This window comes from Micropterus salmoides, unplaced genomic scaffold, assembly GCF_014851395.1.
Source record: "Micropterus salmoides isolate LMB-PRFRI ecotype aquatic unplaced genomic scaffold, ASM1485139v1 Ms_hic_scaffold_3385, whole genome shotgun sequence".
In the NCBI taxonomy this organism is placed as follows: domain Eukaryota; kingdom Metazoa; phylum Chordata; class Actinopteri; order Centrarchiformes; family Centrarchidae; genus Micropterus; species Micropterus salmoides.
This window is the reverse complement of record NW_024042690.1, coordinates 26,569-45,114: the sequence shown is the minus strand read 5'-3', so window position 1 is coordinate 45,114 and position 18,546 is coordinate 26,569. Positions and strand designations below refer to the sequence as shown.

Genomic DNA, 18,546 nt, shown 5'->3' with positions numbered 1-18,546 from the left:
AACCACAGTACGGTGGGTGGTTTAGTTGAAAGTTGGTGCAACTTTTAGTAATTAGTAAGTTTGAATATATAGTAAGCTCTACATAAGAAGTTTTGTGTGTAAATTGTGTGATTTTAATCTTCTGAAAAGTGTGTTGTCTCTTCACCTTAAGTAACCTCCTTTCTTCAGCTTTCTATCTTTGCAACATTTGCTCAATGAAAAAAGTTAGAGGAACAACCACACACACACACCTAGATTTATCTTGTACACTAAACATGGAGCACTAAGCTCAAAGCCAAAGCACAGAACTGCTGCATCTTATTAGCTTATTTGTATAATGGAATGTGACAGCAGTCTTGAAGTTGACGTAAAACTGTGCTGGCACTTACTGAAGCAGAGTGTAGGGTATACAGCTGGTAGCAATACTTTTGGAGGGGACTGTGTGTGTAGTGTCTAATGTTGACATGCAGGCCGTCTTCAATGTGTGTTTTGTCTGACAGCTATGCAGACATGATTTATACAATTAACACAACATCACAATACCAAAGTAACATTAAAGCTGGGGTAGGAAATTTATTTCAGAAGCATGTTTTGTTTGTTGAAATGTTCTTTATATCCCAACAGCGATCAATAAATCAAATGCTCTGACACAAACATTGCTGTCCCAGGACTGTAAACAGCTAATCATTTCACAACATGCATAGAAATATTGTGTAGAAATCCATTAAATATTCCTCTGATGCCTGAAAGCAGAGGAAGAAGCACTTGAAAAGGTTAATCTTTTTGTAACAAATACACATTGTCTTTCTTTTGAAGCCATCTCATCATCATTTAAGCCCCCTGTCCTGTTCTAATTTTCCGTGCCACAGTCTCATATCATCTCAGGGTCATTCAGTCTACTCTTTTATTCTTTTTCATTCCATCTAGAAGAAAAATCCTGGCCCTCTGAAAGCCCATCCTGTGCAGGCGACTGGACTTGGCGGGACAGCAGGACCCCCTGGCTTCTGCGGCCATGTCTGATGGAGAGGTGCTGCCCCCCACAGTCCCCTTTACAAGGGGCTGTAAAGCCAGAGCAAGTCTACCTGTGGGGTGGTCGAGTGGTCAGACAAGAGAGGTTGCCTGGTACGTACACACACACACACACACACACACACTGTAGCGTTAATACCGCTTATTTAAGGCAGCACCAAAAATATGTAGCATAGGCAAAAATACACTTGCACAAAAGAAAAGTGGAGGGATGACACTGAACACGGCTGTCAGAGATTATCAATATTTAAACTAAATAACACAATTAATTGGCACCAGCCTTAGAAAAGGGAAAATGAGGTCATGTAAAGCATGTTTGGGTGAAGTCTGTCCTTGAGTCCTAACAGAGCCTGTTTCATAACCCAGAGGCCTTGTGGACTACTACTTAAGGGAAGGTTTATTCTTTTATCAATCCAAGATACAAAATGTCATCAGCATGCACACTGATCACGCCACAGCTCAAATACAGTTGAAACCTGAAGTTTACATACACTATATAAAAAGACACATGCTTTTTTCCTCACTGTCTGACATGAAATCAGACACTCATCACTTTTCCTGGTTAATGTCCAGTAGGATTACCAAAATTATTTATATTTGTTAAAAGCCAGAATAATGACTGAAGGATTTATTTAGACAATTTTTTATTACTTTGGTCAAAGTCAGAAGTTTACATACATTTCATTAGTATTTGGTACCATTGCCTTTAAACTGGATGACTTTGGTCAAATGTTTTGGATATCCTTCCACAAGCTTCTCACAATAGTTGGCAGCAATTTTGGCCTATTCCTCCTGACAGAACTGGTGTAACTGAGCCAAGTTTGTAGGCCGCCTTGCTCGCACACCTTTTCAGCTCTTCCCCTAAATTTTCAATAGGTTTGAGATCAGGGCTTTGTGATGGCCACTTTGTTATCCTTAAGCCACTTTGGAACCAGTTTGGCAGTATGCTTCCGGTTATTGTCCATTTGGAAGACCCATTTGCGCCCAAGCTTTAACTTCCTGGCTGATGTCTTGAGATGTTAGTATTTCCACATAATGGTCTTTCCTCATGATGCCATCTATTTTGCGAAGTGCACCAGTCCCTCCTGCAGCAAATCAACCCCACAGCATGATGCTGCCACCCCCGTATTTCACAGTTGGGATGGTGTTCTCAGGCTTGCAAGCTTCCCCCTTATTCCTCCAAACGTAACGATGGTCATTATGGCCAAACGGTTCGATTTTAGTTTCGTCAGACCACAGGACATGTCTCCAAAAATGAAGGTCTTTGTCCCTGTGTGCATTTACAAACTGTAATATGGCTTTTTTTCTGTTTCTTTTGGAGTAATGGCTTCTTCCCGGCAGAGTGGCCTTTTAGTAGGGGGTGGGGAAAAAATCGACAGCATAGTATCGTGATATTTGCCATTGCAATACTGTATCGATACACGGACGCCAAGTATCGATATTTTAGTATATAAAATGCAGATGGGAGTTTTAAATTTTTGGTGCTAGAATAATAAAATCTATTGCTTTTTTAGTCCTCTAGAAAACTTAACAGGACCATATAGAGGACTGAAAAAGTGATATGAACAAACAGAGAAATGTGTCTTTTTAGATAAACAGATGTTGACAAAGTTTGACTTAGGGACCTAATTGGAAGTTGGAAAAAGGTAATAAATTGCAATATATCTCAATATATTTAAAATCGCAATAAAATCGAATCGCAACATAAATATCGTGATAATATCGTATCGTGGGGCCTCTGGTGATTCCCACCCCTACCTTTTAGCCTGTGGATAATGACAAACTCTTACCAGCTTCAGCCAGCATCTTCACAAGGTCTTTTGCTTTTGTTCTTGGGTTGATCTACACATTTTGGACCAAAGCACGTTCATCTCCTTCCCGAGCGGTATGATAGCTGGACATTCCCATGGTGTTTATACTTGCTTACAACAGATGAACGTGATTTCTTTTGACTTTCCCATGATGTTACACAAAGAAGCAGTGTGTTTCAGGTGTGCCTTAAAAAAACATCCACAGGTGTGTCTCTAATTAACATAATCAGAAGCATCATCCGGGCTTTCCAAAATTGTTTAAAGGCATAGTAATCTTAGTGTATGTAAACTTCTGACTTTGAACAAAGTAAAGAAAGTAAAAATAGTCTAAATAAATTCTTCTCTCATTATTCTGGCATTTAGCCAATATAAATAATTTTGGTAATCCTAATGGACCTAAAACAGGAAAAGTGATTGTCTGATTTCATGTCAGACGGTGAGAAAAAAAAGGATATGTGTATTTTATATAGTGTATGTAAACTTCTGGTTTCAACTGTACACATGTACAAGGCCATGACCTGCACAGTCTGACTACTACTACATAGAAAGCTGAGTTCAGGGCTGAGCCCGGCTCTGGTTCGGGTGCCCATTTTGGACTCAGCTAACACTGCTAAGTTAGCTGCACAGCTAGCTAATGGCAGCTGTCCGCAGTTATGACCTGATATTGATATGCTGCCCCGACAGGTGTAGTCTCAGTTCACATTGTACCTTTAAATCCTCACGTACGTCCCGAGCAGCCTGCTGACAATAGACCTTCCAGGGACTGTGATGTAAGAATGTTGAGTTTTTATTCACACTGCAGATGTGTTTAGTTAAAGATACTGTACTGCCTTAATTTCAACTCTTGGAGTCTACCAGGTGCATTAAGGTGTGTGGCATTGTTACTTAAGGGATGATGACATTATGTCATGCTTGCATACACTTACACAGTAGCTGCCTCTAACAATAACCCAGGGGTTAGACACGTAGTTTGGTTGTCAGATGTGGTGCATTCAGATTAATGGATGTTCTCCTGTCAGAGACTAAAGCCCTCCCTGCCTGTGTGTGGTGTCTCAGGTGTGTTATACCTGCAGTACGGGGAGGAGACGAAGCAGGTCAGGATGCCTGCTGAGATCAGCAGTCAGGACGCTCTGCAGGCTCTGTTTGTCACTGCCTTCCCCCATCAGCTCACCATAAAGATGCTGCAGTCTCCCAACATGGCCATCTACATCAAAGACACCAGCCGCAACGTCTACTACCACCTGGAGGACATCAGGTGAGGGCCTGTTGATGCAGTAATTAGTCATTAACGTGCGTACTAAAAAACACCAACTTGTGTGCCTCCTAAATTACTGTGATACAGAAAAGGGTGATTCTGAAATGATGTACACGACCATTCCCTGCTCTCCTTTCTACCCATTCATAATGTCAAGATATACGTTCATAGTTATGTTCAGTTCAGAAGTAAGCTGGCAGGTTCAGTTACTAACTAATATCAGATAGATTTTAGAAATATGAATAAAGTTGTAAATATTACATTATTAAATAGATGAATGGAATCAGGGACCAATAACCAACAGTCTCAACTGTGAAGAGTGAATCTGAGCACTGACCGTGGTTTATTTCAATCTACAATATGATGAACAAAGCATGACACCAATCATGTACACCAATCCATCCATCCATCGTCAACCGCTTATCCTGCATATTTTTTTGAAACTCCACAAAGATTTCAACTTGTCACTAAATCCATTCCAGAATTTAAAAAAATCTCCCAGAATTTAAAATATCTATCCCAAAACACTTGTGTATTTTTCACTCACCTACATGTTTAAAATATGCACAATCCACTTAAACAGTACTTTCCTTCTAGTTTTTAATTAATTATTCTAGTTATTTATTTTTTTTAATACAAACAGGAACACTTTAATTCCTAACTTGAAAAAGTATTTTGATTTTACACAATATCTAAAAATGTTAATGTGCATGCAGGTGAAATAATTAGTCTGCAGATTCCCAGAAACCCTCTTTATTTATTATTCTAATAGCTCTTTTTTGAAGTTAAATTATAGGGTCCATATTTGCTTTAAATGCATTTCCCCAAACCTGTGATCGGGGGAAGAGCTACCTGTGCTGTGAATCAACAGATAGCAGATATGTACAGCGAGCTAACCTTGACACCCAGCTGTATTCTAACGTTAACATATCTATCCTTATTAGCTAGGCTCCTTACATGCTTGCTTAGAACTTATTTGAAGTTGGGTCTCTGACATTGACAGCGTTGTGTTTAGAACAAATACACTAACTTCTTAGAGTTAACTTCAGTGCTTTAGTTTTTCTATACCTGTACACACGGCTCTGTTTCAGTGTGTTTGTGAGAGAGAGAGGGAGTGAGTAAGCAGATTTACTGACAGTCTGTTGATATTGAGGCTTGTCATGTCGCCACAAATAAATTAATGAATGGGAAACACAGATTCTCAGATGTTTTTATTCATCTTAGTTCTGATAGTGAGTTAGTTACAATCTCCTTAATATAGGCACATGAAAACCCAGTTTTCACCCTGATTATCCCTTCAATCGTTGATAGGAGATCCAATTGCCAATCGGAATAAGCCTAGTGTACACTGCTCATCAGAAATAAACATTCACAGACCTTATTGCATTGATAAAAAAATGACTTGCTTTTGAAATTACGGTAGTAGTACATCAGAGTAATTTCCAGGAGACAGCATGATTTAGAAAGTCTCAGCAGCCATTAAAGAAACAGAGGAGGGACAGGCAGTGTTAAGTCACTGACTCCAATTTGCAAAGCCATTGTGATGAAGATCCACGTCACATATTAATGATTGTATCTTAAACATCATGAACAAAATACTAATTCCCTCAAAATAAGAATTTACAACAGTAACAAGTATATTTTTTTGGTCTTGCACATCTCATCCATCTGATCACTCAATTGTTTTTTTTTACTTTTCTTGTAAATCTCAAATATTCTTTTGCACGAATGTTGTTGTGTGAATGGTGATTCTGCATATAATAAAGTGTCCGAGACATTTTGTCCATTTGTTAACGCACATTCAGCGGTCACTGTGTGTTCTGTGTGCTTCTAGAAACATCACATCCCACTCCTGTCTCAAGGTTTATCATAAAGACCCAACACATGTGTTCAAACGCTATGCCAGGCCTGCCAACACAGAGGTGAGTCAGCCAAAACACCCTCCATATTTTTCATTGTATCCTACAGTGTTATGAATCAACTGTTTCCAGTTTCAGACATGACTAATAATTCAGTTCGATTTTATTTATATGGCGCCAATTCATAACAGAAGTGATGTCTTTGCACTAGGAATGCAAGACTAAATGGTAAATGGCTTGAAAATATGTAAATATTAAATATAAATCATAAATATTCATTGTATTGTATTTCTATAGTATTATGTAGATGTGAAGATAGCTTACTTGTTGGACTGAGCAAAACAGCCACCCTAAGTGGGATTTCCTTACTATCGGCTGCTCCCCCTACAATAAGATGTCGCCCCGTGTGGGTTAGGGTTAATCACTCCATGCTCAACACTGGAACTCCCCAGGGCTGTGTGCTATGCCCCCTTCTGGTTAAGCTGTACACCCAAGACTACAACTCCCAACATGGAGAGAACTCTATTGTGAAGTTTGCGGACGACAACACCATCACTGGCTGGATTTCAAACAACGATGATAATTTATATTGGGAGGAAATTGATCTTTGATGGAATCCAGGAGATCTTGCAGAGTGGTCTGCAGAGAACAACCAACTGCTCAATGTCAGCAAAACCAAGAAAATAAAGACACACACTCCTGTCTGCATCAGTGGAGCTGAGGTGGAGCAGGTGAACAGTTTCAGGTTCCTGGGTATCAGAAAACCTGACATGGTCGTCTCACATCTCCACGCTGGTGAAGAAAGCTCAGAAACGACTATTTTTCTTGAGGAAGCTTAAGAAGGCCAAATTCCCACACCAAGTTCTTGTCAGCATTTACAGAGGAGCAATAGAAAGCATCCTGAATGGAAACACCACAAACTGGCATGGGATGTGCACGGCCCAGGACCAGAGGACTGGGTGATTAAACTGCTCAGAAGATCATTGATACCCATCTCCCGAGCATCAGTGATATCAGTGAGGTGAGGTGTCTACGCAGAGCCCAAAGGATACTAAAGACAGTTTCTACTGCCACACTACCAGACTGCAGAGCAGCCTTTTCCCCCAGGCTTTTTTTATCCCTGTGTCAGCACCCCTCCTGCGTCTACAGTGTTCTCGTTGAACTGACAGCCTTTGATTCAACTGCAGACAGGGCAAAACCATCTGTTGGGACGTTAAACCTTAAACCTAAGCTATTGGTGCTGGAATTAATGACAGAAGTGGCAGAATCACATACTGTATAATGATTTCACATCACAAATCATCGGATGTACTTTTGTAAAACGCCATCTTTGATGTCCAAGACTGATACACTACTTTGGCCCTGTCGTTAACCAGCAGGCACAGTTTTTCTCTTTTGACTTTGTTTTGCTTCTACAGTTACTGTATACCGCAAGGAAACATAAAGCCAGTTCTCGCAAATGTCCAGGTCTTTGTTACTGACATCTGAAGATAAACACTCCGTGTGATGTTCATAAGCCTCCTGAGGTCCTGTCCTGCTGATAGAGATCACAGGACAGACTAACACACACTATCATCCACAAACACACACACACACACTAAAAAACATGAAAGGCACAGTGTTTTCTGTGTATTGAGGACTATCACATACTGAAAATCCACTGAATATACAGTTTGACTTGGTGTGGTGAAACACCAAAGCAAAGACTTATGAAAGTACAGATAAACACGTTTTCCTCTCACACACTTCATTATCTTTATATTGTCATTATATACAAAAATGTCAGTGCCAGGGGAATTTACAAATGAAAATCTAAAATACATTTTTTCACTTCACTGTTTTGACATCACTCATCTTTCTGAGTCTTGGTCTTGTCTCTTCATCCATTTTAAAGTGAGAAATGTTCATGAGCAAACAGCAGAGGGATGTATTTGTGCAGACATTTAAACTTCTGAGGCCACTTACATGGTTTTAAATATTTAACTGCTAGCTAGTTGTGAGTGTTGGCTGTCAGTCCAAGTGGTTGGTAGTTCAGACAATAGCTTTTCTATGGTATTAAAAAGCAACCAGAGGGAGAACCTCACCTGCACTTGGGCATCAATAGTGTTGTTGAGTAAGAGAACCACAGAGTGCTGCTGATAATAGAATGTGTCAAAATAATAAGTGGCTTTGGACCTCCAGCATGTAACTCCCCAAATAACCATAGACTGTCATTTTATGTTTCTAGATTAAAGAAAAGAGATACCATTTGTTAATAGGTGTATTTTTGAATTTTGGAAAGAGCCAGGCTCACTGTTTCCTTCTGTTTCCACCATTTATTCTAAGCTAGGCTAACCATGTCCTCAAACAAGTCCAACAACATGTTTTGCAGGTTGTTTATCCATGCCTCCCAAAATGACACATGAGAAACAGTTAGGATTAGGTTGGCTAGGATTAGGCAACAATAACTAATTGGTTAGGTTTAGGAAAATGTTGTGATTTGGGAAGTATGGCATCTTACTTTTGGAAACAAATAAGTGTATTTCCCAAAATATTGAACTGTTCTTCAATAATACACAACTCAGAAGAATAGGGAAAAACATATTTATTTATATACAAAGTGACCATATTTGAAAGTAGAAGGTTTTCAACTGACAGAAACAATATGCAGATGATGTAAATAGGATGTTCTCTGGAGTGGCATATGGAATGTGACAAGAACAAGACAGATGGCATGAATACATATTAGCCAAGGAGTCTTAAATAGACCAGTATTAGGTAAACAACGGAGATTGTTAGTATAGGTTATATTCCCCCTGAGTGTACTGCTGTGGCTCTGCACTGCACATGACCTCTCTGAACAGAGAGTGGGCGGATGTCTGACTGTGTAGCAGTGATGAGGAAAGACAGGTTCAACAAGGCCACAGTAAACATGTTGTGCCCCATAAATGATGCAGTCACCTCGGGCCAATCAGCAACAAATATGTCACCTTGTTTTGACCCATAATTATAGCATCTCCTGGACAAGTGAGTCATGTTGCAAATGTGGCAGCACAGCACAGAGATGCAGCATTTCCTCTCAGCTTCAGTATTCTGAGAACACCCACTCAGTGCTGTTGTCTGAGAATCACAGATACTGTGTCACTGTAGGCAACTACCCTGCTAGAGATGCCTCTTTAATGTAACAGATAATCAAATATGATGGCCGTTATCCTCTTCCTCCGTTGTTTTTAACAATTATGAAAAGGTTGCACGGAACAAGCCCTTTTACTAACATGCAGTCCATATGTCGTGTTTCATTAAGGCATCTTGACAAAGTCCATGCTTCATGTTGTCTGAACTGTCCTGATAACATGCCGCTACTTTCTATCCATGAGTTTGGGATGTGTTGCCAATTACTGGGATTATTTTTGTCAGTGAGGGGGTCTGATTCTGTCGGAAAACCGAGACACTGTTATGCTCCCACTTGTCACATATAGGATATTGACCCAGATGTGCCTCCTTCACTGTCCACTGCCTTCTCTGCTATTCACACACTATAATAGTATGGCGTGACCTACAGACAGTCCAGTTAGTCTGTGGAATGTTCTCTGTTCATTTCCCCATGTTATTTCCCATATATTTCTAAATTCTTGAAGACAGAATTGATAAACTCCTGCACATAACTTTATTTATTTAGATATCCAAAGATTAAAATGAGTGATAGGTTGAGTGTAAGAGTTCAGTTCAGTTATGGTTTCTCTGCAGTTCAAACCTGATCAAGTCTTCTCAATGTTTCACTCCCTGCAGGGAGTTTCACATCTGAGTCAGCCACAGATGCTCATTGAAAAGGAATCGCTTATTAAATTGTCTCGCAGAGGAGCAAGTTCATAACACACTGGTTATTTTAGCTTTTCTGCACAGTAAATACAGTTAATTGTATTTACGCATTAATTAATTAACGGCGACAATTTTTTATATCAAGTTAACGCAGTTTTTATTATTACGCTGTTATTATGAAAGTCCGTTTCTCACTGGCTCTGAATACACATCCAGAACCATGGGTCACGGAGAGGTGGGATGTTGATCAGCCTGCAAATCAGCCACTCAAACAAGCAGTGGAGGGAGGCTTCAGCAGACTACGCTGCAGTGTGAGGGAGGAGATAAAAACAAGCTATCAAACGCCACAGCCAAGTGGATAGCTCCACACTGCATGCTGGTTAGTACTGGGGAAGATGTCGGTCTTAGGAACGTTCTTAAAATCACAATGTGCTTGGCCCTGCGGGGTCGCTCTGCGCTCCGGTGAACAGGATACAAATGCTCCGCGAGTAAACAGCAGGCGCTCTATGGAGAATAGCCATGGCAACGGCTTCTGTGCGCTATACAGCTGTAACCTATTTAACATTGTAAAGAAAGGTGAAATTAGTTTAGTAGAGTGTCCAAAATCTTAGAAACTTTCTCAATAGAAAAACAAGATTTTTATAAATACCTGCAGTTGAGAACTTATTATAATAAAAACATCAACAGGGAAAACACTAGAGAACCCAGTAAACCAATTATTCATAAATGCATACAAATCTGAAACTAAAAGAGGGAATATCTCCCAGTTGTGCCTTCTCAACCTCAAAGCCAAGTCAACAAAATATAAAGATCATATGAGATAAAGAAGGAGAACAGACAGTCACAGACACAGAAGTATGTCAAAATATTTTTTTGTCTCAATGGAAAATCACAAAGGTTATATTCAGTCTGCAGGCCTTAATGCTCAATTACGATTTTTTCCCAGATCCAATTTTTTCACATTAATGTTTAAATTAATGTTTAAATGTGGCCCATATAGTGCAGAAGAATACAATGACGTCACACGCAGCACGCTGTCGTGCAGAAGCTAACAGAGGTTAGCTCCCGTTAGCTCCCGTTAGCTCATACTTGCTCAACCTCCCAATTTTCTCCCAAGATTCCCGTTTTTCATTGTCCTCTCAGGGGTCACATTTCTCCTGAATTATGACAAGTGTTCAAGTCACACATGATTTTTTGTCACTCCACTGATGAAATCACATTATGATGACCCTGCAGCTTGTTTGTGTGTAATCTTAGTTCTGATAGTGAGTTAGGTAGAATCACCTTAATATAGGCACATGAAAACCAGTCGCTGATTATCCCTTCATTCGTCGATAGGCGATCCAATTGCCAATCGGAACAAGCCTAGTGTACACTGCTGCATACATAGTGGGGTTGCAACAGCATGAGCTTTTCATGGTATGATAACTGTCATATCACGGAAAATATCACGGTTTCTTTAATATCACGGTTTTGAACAAATGCTTTGTTAAATACTTGATCAGCTCACATTTATTTATCATCATTTACCATTACTTCTTTTAGGCAGAATAAGTTAAATGCTATAGTTAAACTATTCACTAACATTGGCCCTCTTCCACTGATAAACATGGCACTATCTAGCTGTGTGGCTAATCTAATTTAGTAACGGGCAGCGTTAGCTGCTGTAAGCTATGTAAGAGAATATTTAGAAGTGATGAACTAGGGAGAAATGATAGTTTACTAGAACTGCCACACTGTTTCTGCTGGACCCTGGTCAGCTGATTGTTTTGTTCTATGGTGGATTTGTGGCGCTGTTTTCAACAGGGGAGTAGCAGAGCGCCCTCTGGTGGGCTACCTATGCAACACTCATGACATGATTGAAGGATCTCTCTCTCTCTGTTTCATTAATTCGCTCTTATAAACCCACGAAAACGATTTAAATGCAATTGGCTCATATCGGCTGATAACATTGGCTGGACAATAAATTGGTCAGGCTATAGTAAAAAGGCAACCTTTTGAAAATAAATAAAGATGCCCAGGTGCAGGTGAGATTCTCTGTCCGCTTGCTTTTTTAATACCATAGAAAAGCAAATGTACTTTGTATGTTTCTGTCAATCTTCATTTCATGGTATACCATGACACCGATATACCACTGCTACGGTCATGTAATCAGTCCTCATGTAATGATGTCAACACAGTATCGTTTCCAGCATAATATGTCATATGTACGATTTAATTTCTAAAAATACTTAAGTAATGTTTACTATTGAGAGCTGAGAACTTTGATGGTATAGCAGCCTCTGTTAGAGCTTTTCTTGCTGTTGGACTTGGTTGGAGTCTCAGAGAGTTTGCGTGCTGAGAGAGGAGATACTGCCTGAAAGCTGAAAGCCAGTCGGGTCTGAGTCATAGTTGGATGAAGATTTTGTTGTTGCGGGGAATTTGTGTCAACCTAATTTGTGCTGGAACAATCATATGATTGACAGCCTGCTCTCCTTGTGGAACTGGTCTGGACGTTGCACTGCAGGGTTTATTTGTTGGATTTTCAAACTCCCGGCGGTTTATGTCTTACGACACGTCGGCTCTGTGTAAGTTTAGAGTTCTCCGCCCCTTCGAAATAAAGAGATGGATTTGAATGGTGTCACCCACTCAGTCGTAAGGGCTGCTGTGCACCTCTCATCTGAACAGCTACAGGATTATTGACTGTGTTCATGCAAGGTAAGTCACAAACAGCACAAAATATATTACATTTACAAAGCTGTAGTTGGTGTAGTGGAATACAGCAGAAACGGATCAGTATGCAACAAAAACAAAATCCTCATGGTACATGCGGTTACATGTTACAGGTTACATGCAGGTTTAGAACCTCTATAATGAGTGCCAACTGAATCTGTGTGCTAAACCTTCAGGTACTGAAAATGATTGGCACCAACTCTGATCAGACTGATTTAAATCATCATCTTTTTAATTTCATATTGTACGGTGTTTATTTATTTTACAGCTGGTAGATCGGTGATTCAGCCTGAGACTTACATTTACATTTTAGAAAAGCTTGTTGCATTTAAGAATCATCCATTATTATTTCCATATTACTTATACTCATGAACCACATTAGGACCAATGACATTGCACACGTGCAGTAGAGGATTACAGTCCAATAGAAAGATGGAGGATTCTATGCTATTACATGTTTTCACTTTCCATGTTCCATTTTCCATGGCTTAAAGTGCTATTAGTGGTAATATAGCCAGAAACAATGAAGTTGTATCTAACCCTGTAGGTCAGGCTTTGCTGTAAGTGTAGAAAACCGCAAAGGGGGCACAGTTGTCCAAGTCCTTTATGTTCTTTTCATAAAGTAGATTTTACAACTATGATGACGGTGCAGTGCTTTGTGCCTTGACATGGCATATCATTTGTAAACTATGACTGTGTGTGTTATTCATATGCATTAATATTATTAATGCTAACAGGCACTAAATGTAGTCCATCAAATAAGCAACAGTCTAACCATCAAAGAAACTGCAGCAGCTCTCTGCTAATTCCGTAGGCAGCAGTAAAAATATCCACAAGCTAACAGGCTAACATGAACCAAGTATACTGGCTGACTCTGGTGCATTAACCAATCTGGCAAGCCCAGAATCCCTTAAATAGTCTCTTCAGTATTATTTAGCGTACAGGCTGCAGTTCACCAGAAAAACGTCAGTATAGGATGTTTGTAGGACGGGGTGGTTGAATGGGTCAAACCCCAGAATTACACTCAGGAATGGCGTTCGAGTCCCATGTGAAACCAAGTAAATGTTGAGTTATTTTGAGTTGAGCTGAGTCAGGTCAAGTTGAGCATATGGGTTTGTAGTACTGAATGGTCTCAGCGGTAACACATACAGCTACAGTAAGCCCTGATGGGAAGCCATGCATCTGTCAGTCACCATCAGCACTGCTTAAAGAGGTGGTATTCTGCTCATTTTCAGGTTCAAAATCTTAATTAGGGGTTGTACCAGAACAGGTTTACATGGTTTAATTTTCAAAAAACACCATATTTTTCTCATACTGCACATTACTGCAGTTCCTCTTTTCACCCTGTGTGTTGTACGCTCCGCTCTTGAGCTACAGAGTGATGCATCTTACTTACAAAATCTTTGTTGGGAGTTGCACATGCGCAGTTCCCAGGTAAGGACTGCTAGCCAATCAGAAGCAGAGAAGGGCGGATCGTAAGAAACAAGGTAGTGTGATTTCACTGAAACCGCCCCCCCCCAGTGGTTTGTTAGTTTTTTTTTGAAAATAAAAAACTGTTCCAAATTATTATGCCCAACAGTTTTTGTAGGTTGTAAATAACTGAAAATGGTCATTTGTTGAACTTGCAGCATTAGGAGGTCATACTTACTGAAATCAAAAGCTATTTCAATCAAACACATCTTAACAGGGCAAGTTACATGTTAACATAGGACCCCTTCTTTGATATCACCTTCACAATTCTTGCATCCATTGAAATTGTGAGTTTATGGAGAGTTTCTGCTTGAATTTCTTTGCAGGATGTCAGAATACCCCTCCCCTGCTGTTTTGATGCTGCCTCCCACTCTCATGGATCTTTTGCTTGAGGATGCTCCAAAGGTTCTCAATAGGGTTGAGGTGAGGGGAGGATGGGGGCCACACCATAAGTTCCCCTGTTATGCCCTTAGCAGCCAATGACATAGAGGTATTGTTTGCAGCAGGAGATGGTGCATTGAAGATGATTTTGCTACAGAAGGTGCAGAAAGTGGTCAGTCAGAAACTCTATATACTTTGCCCAGGTCATTTTCACAGTTTCAGGAACCCTAAAGGGGACTACCAGCTCTCTCCCCATGATTCCAGCCCAAAACATGACTCTGCCACCTCCTTGCTGACATCACAGCCTTATTTGGACATGGTGGCCATCCACCAACCATCCACTACTCCATCCTTCTGGACCATCCAGGGTTGCGTGGCGCTCACCAGTAAACAAGACTGTTTTTGATCTCAATATTAACCAAAATAATTAGCAGCCCTACATGAACATTTAATTTAATTCATGAAATTATAGAAAATTTGTTGTGTGTAACTGCTTCATTCAATAAATTCTTTTTATTTTTAACTTGAAAAAACTAAATTTGGTGAAGAGCGTATTATGACTTTTTAGGACTCGAAACTAAAAGTTTAGGACTTGAGACTCGACTTGGGACTTGTTTTTCTTGACTTCAGACTTGACTCGGACCTGTCGTTATGGTTGGTCTGGACTTGGGACTCGACTTGGGACTTGAGTGCTTAGACTTGAGACTTACTTGTGACCTGTAAAACTAAGACTTGGTCCCACCTCTGTCGCATAGACTCTTGCAGTGTTCTCTTCACTATCACATGCAATGAAGACAGACTGACATGTTTGTGTATGTGTGTGACTTTCCATCTGTTTGTTGACTGAGGAGAATTGCTGTTTTAAATGCAATTAGCTCACATTGGCTGATAACATTGGCTGGACAATAAATTGGTCAGGCTATAGTTTTTACTATAGCCTGACCAATCAAAAGGTTGCCTTTTTAGGCAACCTTTTGAAAATAAATAAAAAGATGTCCAGGTGCAGGTGAGATTCTCCGTCCGCTTGCTTTTTTAATACTGTAGAAAAGCAAATGTACTTTGTATGTTTCTGTCAATCTTTATATCGTGGTATACCATAAAACCAATATACCACTGCTACCCTCATGTAAGCAGTCATCATGTAATGATGTCAACACAGTATCGTTTTTAATTTCTAAAAATACTTAAGTAATGTTTACTGTTGGACTCGACTTGGGACTTGAGTGCTGTTTTGCATGCTTCTGACCCATTAGTCACATTTTAAAGCTCTGGGTTTGGTTTCTTTGTGTGTTGTGACAGGCTAGTTAGACAAGTGACTGATGATGGAAACATAACATCAAAACATGTAGTTATCAACTACTCATTAATTGAACATGTGCATGCCTGCTGCAGGTTGTGTATCAGTGACCTACATATTATTTTCTGATAGAAGAAATATATAGGCAGTACACCATACATAAGAATGATACCGCTGTATTCTGGCGTCTCAACTCGACCAAGTGAATAATGAATGGATTCATGAATTAGGACCTCTGAGTAAGAGGCAGAGGGGATAATAGAGGCTCTGATTGACACAATCTTATCTTTATAATAAGATAAAAACAATTCACAATCATTAGGACCACACCACATGCTGTATGTGAGCAGCTAACATTTCTGAGCCCAGTTTGTTTGGGTGAAGTCTGTCTCTCTTAAAAAGAAACATTCTTTATTAAATATTCAAATTATCGACATAACACACACCGTGAGCCCTGCAAACGGACTGGAGCCAGTCATGGAGGCCAAGGAGTTGACTGAAGCGGCCAGCACCGCGACCAACTGTGGGAATGGGACCCGAGATAAAAACAGACTTCCTACACTGCTTTAAAAAGTTAAAAAGACAGTTAAAATCTGATTTGGTCAGCTCAGACCGTGAAGAGATGTATCATTTGGCTTTGGTGGCACCAGGGAAGCAGTGAGTGGTAGCGTTAAAGAAATGAATGTTCCTGTAATGGAGTCACCAACTATTAGTGTGGTTGGGGAGAAAAGGGGACGAGGAGATGCCGGTTGTGGGGTTTCGGAGCAGGACAGTGCAGAATTTGCTTTCACACTGTGCCCGTACAGATAGCTATTCACTTTTGGTTTTCTGTGTCTGTTAATGAGTTAGGAGGGCCTAACCTTAGTTCAAGCAAAAAAATGCCAGTTAATGCAGATATGAAGAATGAAGTTTCCAACAACCAAATGAAGGTTTCTTTCCTGGTTTAACTGATCAACATTTTAGCTGTTCTTTCAAAAAAATCTTCCAATCAACAGCTGCTTTTAAAGTGTACTCAGCCATGTAACTACTCCATCATTTCCTGTGTATTTTTTCTACCACAAGAACTGCCACATTACATAGTGTCATGCTGATATATTATTACTGTTTTATTGAGAATATCCATGTATCTTAGAAGTTCTAAATTGATTCTGAACTTCCACCTGATGTCTTTGAAGACTGTGTTGAAGTCGGTTGAGTTTCAGTAGTACATGTAGAGGCTAGACATGCTTCAGTTTAAGTCTAAGCCTGATATGTAAAACTGGCTTGGTGGGACCACCCAGACACAAGTTCAGGCCTGCTTCCAGGGAACGTGCAAAAATATTCTAGGAAAGGAAAGAAAGAATATCACAGCATGTTGACAGAACGGGGATTAACTAGTACTTGAATAATAACACAAACAGATAATGAAAGCATGAATTTGAAGGAAGGAGCAGAGAGAAGCATCAGTTCGCAGTGATGTTTACACACAGTAGTAGCAGCACTGTGGCTATTCCTAGATCAGCCTGGCAGTCAGAGCCTGGAACCAGCTGTGGCTGCTTCATACTTAAACAGGCAGCACAGGAGCCACTTTTCCTCACTGTTGGCAGTTAAAGCCAGCAGTGTGAGGTCAATCTGATTTTACTGGCTTCATGAGAGCATGTTGACGCTTGGAGGTCTTCCCACGGTGCCGGCACAGCTTTCACACACACACCTGCATGTCTACGCAGGGTTTCTCTGTAAAAGCAGGTTTTCCTGCAATGGGTTTGTTTTTGTCAGACCATCCAGCCTTTCTTATGCACGCCTGGCAGATGTCATATTGAAACAAGCTTTTCCTGTTCATAGAGAAGACTGATAAGTGCAGCATTAAAATGGAGGGTGTACTGGAAATTAAAGTAGTTCCAATAAAAAGAACGATAAGTACTTGAGTATTCAAATATTGTCAAAGCCAATCCGCGCATTTTACCAATTCAGCTGCTGACGACAAATTATTAGGCTGCAATATCAACCAGAGCATTCAGCACTGACCTGCTGTGTTTTATGTTGTAATAATAGTGCAAATTATATATATGGCACATGCCATTCCAATAGTAGAGTCCTGTGATGACAGCTGGATGAGATAAATGTTACTGTGTTATTTCTTACCACTGTAAAAAAAAAAATGCCTGTGAAATTTTTGTGCCTGTATACTAATACACAGTAACATATTGTGTGTTTCAATTTAATACCATAGATACTCACAGTAACCAACAGTGTGCTGTAGATAATCACAGTAACCAATAATGTACTGTAGATAAAACATGGATGAACCTAAACTTCCTCAGCCTAAACGGAGACAAGACATAGATCATGATTGTTGAACTGCTTGATGTAGATTCTCTCGGCCCTTTGAGTCTGTTATTATTCCTGGCAATTTTAATATCACTATATATCGTATACTGTATGTTATAATGTTTTATTGCTGTACTTTTACTGTGTAAGTAGTGTCTTGTTGTATTTTAACCTGTGAAGCACCTTGGTCAACCTTGGTTGTTTTAAGTGTAAAATTGATATTGATATATTGAATCACAGTAATGATCATTGTTCTGTAGATAATCACAGCAACCAACAATGGACTGTAGATAATCACAGTACAGTCTTCTTGGGCGGCTTTCAAATTCAGAGCTGTGCAACGGAGTGATTTTATGGTGGTGCAACAGTCGAGATCCAGAGAGAAATATTGCTGGAGGAAGAGTATTTTTCACAATGAGGCCATTTTTGCGACGTGAAGGAGTGGAGCAGTACTGCACACCATTTCATGTAAGTGTTTAATAGACACAATGCCTTCTCTTTACTAACCAACTTAATGTTAGTCAGTTCATTAAATAAACAGTAACCAAAGATTTACAGAATGTTATTAGGCCCTGATCACACAGAAAGCGTTTTGCAGGTTTCAAAACTAGAGGTGCTTTTTGGTTGAATTTGGAAAAGAGCAGTGCG

At 39.9% G+C, this 18,546-nt stretch overlaps 1 protein-coding gene across 1 annotated transcript in view; it reads left to right on the top strand.

Moving 5' to 3' along the window:
- Positions 1-906: 906 nt before the first annotated feature.
- The window catches only part of LOC119884363 (sickle tail protein homolog), a gene marked incomplete at its 5' end in the record, with an annotated part of 40,555 nt that continues 22,915 nt past the window's right edge, over positions 907-18,546 (top strand). Inside the window, 3 exons of the mRNA XM_038694789.1 lie at positions 907-1,101; positions 3,876-4,074; positions 5,909-5,996. Of these exons, the coding sequence (XP_038550717.1) occupies positions 907-1,101; positions 3,876-4,074; positions 5,909-5,996 (482 nt within the window). The remainder of the gene's footprint in view (positions 1,102-3,875; positions 4,075-5,908; positions 5,997-18,546) is intronic.